General features: G+C 53.6%; 1 protein-coding gene across 1 annotated transcript in view; it reads right to left on the reverse strand.

The window, feature by feature from the left end:
• The window catches only part of LOC144467877 (uncharacterized), a 50,113-nt gene extending 47,806 nt beyond the window's left edge, over window positions 1-2,307 (reverse strand). The window contains exon 1 of the mRNA XM_078176861.1: window positions 758-2,307. Coding sequence (XP_078032987.1) covers window positions 758-1,646 — 889 coding nt within the window. The 5' untranslated portion in view covers window positions 1,647-2,307. The remainder of the gene's footprint in view (window positions 1-757) is intronic.
• Window positions 2,308-8,460: the final 6,153 nt, after the last annotated feature.

The raw sequence follows: 8,460 nt of genomic DNA on the forward strand, positions 1-8,460 counted from the left end.
CCCCCCCCCCCCCCCCCCCCCCCCCTGAGCCTCGTGAGAAGAAATCGCGCCGCCGACTCGCGGAGAAAGTGGCCGCGCGTTTCGGCCGCGTCGTTTTTGTCCGAGAAACGGCGCGCTGCCCGAGTAATTAGAGGCATTGACGGTGCAGATTCGTTTCGGAAATTAATCGCCGATCGATAAGCTCTTTTCTTCGACTGCTCCGGGAGATAATCTCTTCTCGCCGCCGTCTTATTGGGTACTTTAATTACCGAGACTTGCAGCCAGTTTCTCGGAAGCTCGTCTTTGCGACTGCGATTGGTCCGAGGCGCCGCAACTCGGTAGCAAGCATTGAGGTGTTGTAATCGGATAGAGCGTGTTGTGGCAAAGTTACAGGGCTTTAACGCAGCCGTGCCAATTAATTAGCTGCTGCGCCGAGAACGAATTGAACATACTTTCCCCTGGACAATCGATGAAATGTCGGCTACGACGTTTCTCGAAGCAGCTAAACGCCGATGGTCTAGAGAAAAACGTTTGCCAAGCGTCTGTCGACGCCGCAGCATGTCCCGAAACAAAAGGCAGGGACCACGGACCCAAAGGATAGAACTCGATAATCAATATCCCAACAAAGCTGCCACCGTCGTCGGCTTTATCCGTCCCTCGACAACCCGGAGATACCCGTTTCTTCGAGGAGATAAGATCTCAGAGCATCCGAATTCCCGGTGGAGCTCGAGCCCGGCGCGCATTGTTCCGTAGGAAGGAAAACAGTGTGTGTACATACCTCCGGGAAACCGGTGCGGGAAGATGCGTCCGTGCCTGGAGAGCAGCCAGGGGTAGAGCGGGTAACTATCTCTGGGCGGTTGATGAGGATGCGGCGGCGGATGGGGTCCGCCGGGCGCGCCGCCATGGGGGTAGGGCCCGTGCGGCGGTCCATGGGGCGACGCGCCGTGGTGGGCCTGCAGCGCGACCGCGAGGTTCGCCGCCTGGAAGTGCTGGGCCGCGGCCAGGTTGGCCGCCAGGGCCAATTGTTGCGTGTGGTACTCGTTCTGGCCCGATTGCGGGCCCGCTGGGCCGTGTCCGGGCAGCCCGTACAACGATTTCAGCTGCTCGGCGGCCACGGCGGCCGCGGTCGCCGCGCCCGGCGGCGGCGCGAGATAGTTGGGACTAGGTCGAACGACCCCCGGGGGCGGCTGAGGATGCGCGCCGACGGGGGAGTCGCCGTGCGATATCCTGTGGGGCGGACTGGGGCTGTTGTTGGGCGTGGAGCCGCCGCTGTGGCTGTGGACCGTCGTTCTGCTGAAGTCGAGGTGCGTGGCGGCGGTCAGGTGATGGTGATGGCCGTGGTGGTTGCCGTGATGGTGGTGGAGGCTGTGCGAAGGCGTCCGCCGCGAGTTGGGGTACGACTCTATGGAGGAGCTCCGTGACACGGGCCGGTCGGAGCCCTCGGAATGGGCGCCGGGCGATCTGGCGGTGACCCGGCGACTCCGCGGCGACGAGGACCCCTCGACGTCCATCGGGCTGCCATCCCTCTCGATCTCGACGCGCTCCAGGCGGTCCAATCTGTCCTCCCGGCCACCCTGGCCACCCCCGCCCACGATTGAGTCGATGCTGAAGCCGATCTTCGGCTTCGAGGGCACCGGTACGATTGGCGTCGGCGCGAGCGGCATCATCGTACGATTATCGTACGCTTGGCGGATAGACGCGCTTCGGTGGCTCGGCAGGATCACGGGCGGGCAGAGCGGAGTCAGGTCCGCCGCATCCCTCCTACCACCCGCGTCAGGTGTCGCTCGAACGGCTAGAAACACTTTGGATCCACTGGCGATTGATTTTTTCGGCGACGTTTACTCGCACTCGCGACGTCTACAGGGTGATGTCCGATCGATCGATCGAGCGCGACCTAATCGACCTGTACCATGTCCGGGAACGACACTCGCTCGACACTCAGTTCCCTGCACCGCGAGCACACATCCTGCAACTGTCGAGTACCGGCGAATGTCACCCCGCGAGGATCACGCGAGTCCACGGTCTCACCGAACCATCAGAGGCGGGGCGAGGCGAGGCGAGGCGAGGCGAGGCGCGGAGTGTTCACCACTTTGAATACACGGCACTCCGGTACACAATCACTATTGGGAACCAGCTCTCCATCGGGAGAGCCGATCTACGGGACGGCTGCACCACCGTGTTCGACGCGATCGACGGAGCCTGGGGTACAGTTACGCAGCCGGACCGTGTTGCCTAAGCTGGAGCTAACTGGCTGAGTGTGCAGGCCGCGCGTACAGTTCGAGACTCCAGCAGGCCACAGAGCTCCGCGGCTCTGACGGATGTTTCTGGCACGAGAGCTTGCTAGTGTTTGAGCAAATTACAGGCTAAACGAGGCGCTCTTGGCCGGTGGTGGGGGCTGCGAGTCACCCGTCATCCCCACCAGCCGGTTCGTCCGGCTCCCAGGTGGGGGAAGGTCCGAGCGACGGAGGGCGTGGCGAAGCGTCGCGAACTACGAGACTGGGCGTGCACTAGACGGCGCTCGATTGGTCCGTTCCTCTGCTCGGCTCCGCTCGGTGCTCGCTACCGCGATTCCTCGGGGTACCGGCGGGCTGCAGAGGGCCGACGCATTAGTCGCCGATGGGCGTTAAACTCACGTTTTTGTCGTGCGATGAAAATGAGTCGTTTAATTAATACGTCTGGAGCCCCCACCTCGGCCCACCGCTCCTCCACCCTCCACCCTACACCCCTTCACAACGCCTCGCGACGTCGCGACCCCCTCCAGAGGCCAGCCTCTCTATCCCTCTTCCGCGGCCGCCGTCTTCTCGCCCCGTCGCCCCGTCGCCCGTCGCCCGTCTCCCGTCTCCGTCTTCGTTCGCCTCGGCGAGCTTTCTTTCGTCCCGCAGGAGGAGGAACACCCGGGAAAAGTGTTCGCCGACGATGTTCCTCGAGGTGACTTTGTGTATCTTCGCGCCAAGCCGCGCCACGCGAGTGGGGGCTCCGCTGGAAAGGTCCGAGGAGGTTGGACGCGGAACCTTCGAGTCTGATTTTCCTCCGCTGCAGGGTCTGTCCTAGGTAAGGATTTTAGTCGATTTCGGCGGATTTTCGGATCCTCGCATCTCCCCTTTCTCTTTTCTCCCACCAACCCTGTAGGAATAAACCAGTTAAATAAATCGATCATTCGCCGCGTAGATCTTCGCGCCCAGAAACAACGCGCTCCATCGTCGCTTCCAGAAAATTCCAAGCAAGTGCAAATATATTTATTTATCCGATCCTTTTTGTCTGTTGTATCCAAAGCTATTCGAAAACACGAACAGTCATTTAAACTTGGTCCAACCATCGCTCACGATTGTACAAGTGGGACACCGAGAAATAGAACGCGTTCCGAAAGATCGCGTTTAATGGTCTCTAATTGGAGGGCGATCGGGAATCCGAGTTTCTAATGGATCTCCGGCGTGCTAACGAGCGATTGCCGCGATAGATCATTGCATAGCGCGATCGACGCGACCGCGTAATTTATGGTGTCGGAGCGTGCACGGCGACACTTTCTTTGGAAACTCGAAATCCAGAGGTGGACGTGTCCCGGCTAATGTCTGTGTTTAATCTAATGATCCGGCGGATCGGGGAAACGGTGTCGAAACGCGGCGTGAAATTACGCGATCGCTACACGATCGAGGTAATTGTCGATCGTTTACGTAATTTATCATTGGCGCGGGCTTAATTGATGAGTTACGCGGTCTCTGTTTTACAGCGAAACAAGGGAAATTCGATCTGCGCAGATTCTGAAATTTTCTTTCGCACGACCAGTTCGGGAGAAGCATTTTACATTCTCGTTAGCATCGACGATTTCTGTTCGAAAATATTTGGTCTCTCGACGATCTCGTCGACAGCTTCGAAGAAAATACGAAAGCGACGCTAACGTGTAAGAGTCGCATCAACCGTAGGAAAAATGGACGTCGCATTCCTGTAACCGTAAACGGTGCGATCCAACCAAAACGCTGCTTTCGTCGATCATCGGGTCCCATTCGATGAGACTCGAAGGACTTCCACACAATCGCGTGACACCGGGCGCGCCGTAATTTCGTAAACGTTCAAATTTCATATCCCTCGAAAAAAAGAGCTGCTGCTCGCCCGAAGAAACGGCGTTTGCCCAACAATTTACGTAAGACCAATTATACCAGCACGTAGGTCCTAATTCGCCGTCGAGCGGAGGAAAACGCGCTCGGTTCCCGGAGACGGCCGACCCCGTCCCGGAGCAAGCAATAACCATTAGGCCTCTCTAATCTAATTAGCAACAAGAAACGAGTCAATTAGCCGGGGGGATCATCATCGACAGCAAAAACCGGGAACCCGGGGCCGTCGTGGCCGCTCCTCCGCGGTTTTCTTACGTCGGTTCTTGATACCGTAATTGGCGAACGAGCCCCGGCTAATGGTAGAAAGTCCCTCGAAATCGTCAGAAGTCAAGCAACCGCTAGGAAAGCCGAGGAAAATGTTAAACCGGATGATTGCTACCCGGCCGCGGATAATTCGCGGAATCGGTCCCGATATATCTTCTTTTCTCTTAGCCGGTGGACGCTGAAATTGCCGCGCGAAACGCCCGGTTTGATCGGCTGCACATTTTTCCTTCTCTCGGGCCGTTTTCGCCTCGGCTGCACCGGTGCAGCCGGTGAACCGGCCGCCGCCGCCGCCGCTGCCGCCGCCGCTGTCCCGGCCAACCAGAAATTCTAGACCTGCTTGCCGAGAGAGCATTGTAATGCCAGTGATCTGCGCGTCATTTTCTGTGCCGGCGTTCACGGTAATCACTCGGTAGCCCCCCGTAAAGCGACCGCAAAAATAGATCGACACAGTTTTTCAATCAGCCAACCGGCCGGCCGTTTTACCGGAGGAACTTGTGTCTGTCGTGCAATTTGTTACCCGTTATTTCGTGCCCCCGGTCGCGTCCCGTTACCGCTTTATCAGATCGTACCGGCTTTTGATTAATTTGATTGTCGCCGGTTAATTGGTAGAAAATACAGATTAGCATCGGCGTCGCCTGGTAAGAGACGCTCTCGTTGGCCAGCCTCCGCGGGCATTCCCGCATAAATTACGCCCGGTCGATTTTTTGGCAGATTGCGGCGAGTCTAATTGATAATAATAACGACGCGACGGCGGGGCTAACAGCTTGGCAGCTTTCTTCTTGAACTCGAGCAACGCCCAGGCTCTCGTAGGCACGAAGATCAGACCGCTAGATCCAAATTCTAAATAGTCCATCGCAACGTTTTGGACGTTTATAGCAGGCAACGGAGAGGCGGCCGTTTGAATTTTAATTAGGGGAAAGCTGTTACATCGGCCGCGGTTTAGAGTACACTGAAGAGCGAAAAGAAAAGCCCGGATTTCATAGCGGCTGTTTTGCATCGCGGAGTCGTCGCAAAATACGTGGAAACTCGCGAGGAACGGAACGGGGAAGAGGGACCGAGCGATTCCATGTGGGGCAGAACGGGGTACCGTGGCACAGCGTCGTCGGCCGCCGGCCTCGGCCTCGGCCTCAGGACCAATCTTGCCCCCACCAGCCCCCCTGTGAGGATAACCAGCCCCCATGGCGGAGCCGTTGATGCGCGATTTCTCGCCCTACCGAAGACGATATTGCGACCGGTATCGCGTTCCCAACACCTGTGTAGGTGTACGGGCACGTGGAACGGAAGTGGGGGTATTCAACATGGCGACTCTGCACACATCGTACACAGAGGTGCACCAATGCGCGAGCAGCGAGCACGCCCGTTCCCAACCGTTCCCCCCTTTTCCTTTCTTCTTTCTACTCCTGTTCACGGCTCCTTCCTTTTCGTCCTTTTCCTCCTCTTGCATCTTCGCTCCTTAACTTCCTCTACACCCACCTCGCCCCCTCTCTCTGTGCTCGGATACATCTGTGGCTAAATACCTTCTCAACGTTACGGTTTTTATCGGACCACATCCTTGCGTCACCCTCTCCGCGTTTACTTGCGCGTTCTAATACTCCGTTCGGTGACGTAGTCGATTTTTGAAACAGCAAATACGCTATGAGTATTTGTATCTTCTCGCGTGATACGGTATTCGACGAATAAACATTTGTTGAAATAATAGGTACAGATTGGTAATTATTGAACTTTGGATTTTATGCATTTATGGCAAGAAATATGTGCGTGGAATGTAAGATTGGAAACAGATTAGGAGATATTAAACATGCTGATGCATTAATTTATTAATGTTATTTGACAGCGTAAAAAATTTTCGCTTGGCTCATGGGTGTTTCAATTAATCCTGATCATTTTTATATTGCATGGAGATCCACAGTCCAGCAATTGTATAATTAAATACATCTGAAGCGAATTTAAAAAAAATTAATTTTCCTAATTCTATGTCACGTGAGATCTTTAAAATATTTATAATTTATTTGCTATTTGATAAGTCGACTTGTCCACAGACCTGCAGTCGTTTCATTCTCGTTGCGTCCTTTTAAATCACTTTTCTCGAACACCTGCCGCAGGAATATCTCTCAATATTGTAACTCACCCTCTTTATTATCGATGAAGGCTGCTACATTGAATGCTGCACGATTGCTACTAATTTTTTCCTCTCACAGTAGCCTTCATATTTCTGCTATCTCTCGCGTGGCTATTATTTCGCACCTTCGCTAATTCGATAAGACACTTTGTTCATCCGCCCGATGATGCATCTATAAGGAAAATAATTCAACGATTCTGCGGGTCTTATCCCTCGATCGCCAGGATGCTAATGGGCTGACTTACTCTTTCGAAGCAGTTGGAAGCCTTGGACTTTTAATGACACCGGCGTATCCATGTTTTTATCGGGATCTTTCGCTTTCCTTTTATTCCGTTCAATTCGATTGCTCAGCGTTTATTTTCGAACGTTGCGGGAACTGATAAAACAGTTGCTGTTGTCCATTAATATAACATGGCGTGTAATATGATACCATATAATATGGTACAATGTAACACATGCCACCATATAATGTAGCACCATAGCGAGAAACTCTTAAATATATCATGTCTTAAGAACCCCTCCTCGACGCCTGCATTTGACAAGCACAGTTTTTAAATGATTTTAAAAAGTTGTGAAAGGAAAGAAACCATTCGCTCGTTGATTTTCTATGCACCCTCTAACCCTTTGACAATGTGAAACGTAAATATACATATGTGAAACGTAAATGTACGCTCTTACTGCAACACCTTCGCGACCGATCTACCCATTTCGCTTCGTTCCTATCGATGCTTCTATCCGAGAATACGCCGCAGTCAAAGGGTTAATGGCACCCTCGTGAAAGAGAAACCCTAACCAAGCTTTCCTTCAACGTTTCTATTTCCCAGACCTAAACTATTCTAACGCGACGCTTTGTATCCCGCAGAAACAAGGTATATTGTTACAGGGTCGAGAGCCGAGTTCGAAATGAAGTTGGCAGAATCGGGTATAAAATCTCAGGCTCCCGAAAGACGGAACGGCGGAACCGGGTCACAGGGAACGGGCCCTGGAGGAGACCGTGGCCCGTCCAATTCGGCAATCATTGTCCCACGTCGGTCCGCGTAAAAAGGAAGAAACAAAATTGTCTCGTTACAAGAGAGAGAGAGAGAGAGAGAGAGAGAGAGAGAGGCCCGGGCTTGTGAAGCTTGTGAAGACCGGGGTTTATAAGGCCGCGAGAAAAGGGGTGGCGTAACCGACGCAGCCACGGAGGATTTTTGATACACGGCCCTCGGGGTTTAATGGTATCGGGGCACAGCGTTGGCCGGCCGCAGAAACACGCGGCGGACAAACGAGCCGAAATAAAACGTCGGACGTCTCCTTTAGAAAATTTGCATGCACTTTGTGCACCGAAACTGCCGGAAACCCGAACGGAGCCGGGCCCCGTCCGACCGGGCTATACATCTGTATACACGAACGGTCACACCTGTAAATCCCTTTCGGGGCCCATTGAAATCCCGGACGCCCGCGGAGATGATTTTTACGGGTCGTGCGCGCGCTCTCGCCGAGAAGAAACCAACGAAAATCGAACAAAACGGTGCCCGGCGGGGAGAGGGAAGAGAGGAGTCGCCGACGGAGTCCTTCGACGGCAAACGAATCCGCTGGACCTGTCGGGAAGTCGATTGTTCGCCGGTTCGCAAGGGGGAAAAAGGGAAATCGATACCTCGGTGCCCTTGCGACGACGGCGCTCGCCTTTTTGGGACTTTTCCGGCTTCGAAGGGCCAACGCTTTCTGCACGAGCTGCAAATGGGCGTCGATCGTCGTCGTTCAATGGCAAATTACTTTCGAATAGCTGCTAAGCTTTTGTGGTAAATGTTCGGAAGCTTTTTAAAATACAATTGCTCTCTCATAATCCGAATTTAAAGTTTTCATATTTTTTGCGGAAGGCTGAAGGAATATTTTAGGAAGGCTGGTTTAATTTTTGGAAAATTAAAACTGACCTGAATAATAAAAGAGCATCGAATTCACTTCTGGTAATAGCAATAAAATCTTACAATAATAGTATCAATAATAATA

The sequence above is a fragment of the Augochlora pura genome, chromosome 3 (assembly GCF_028453695.1).
Source record: "Augochlora pura isolate Apur16 chromosome 3, APUR_v2.2.1, whole genome shotgun sequence".
NCBI lineage: Eukaryota > Metazoa > Arthropoda > Insecta > Hymenoptera > Halictidae > Augochlora > Augochlora pura.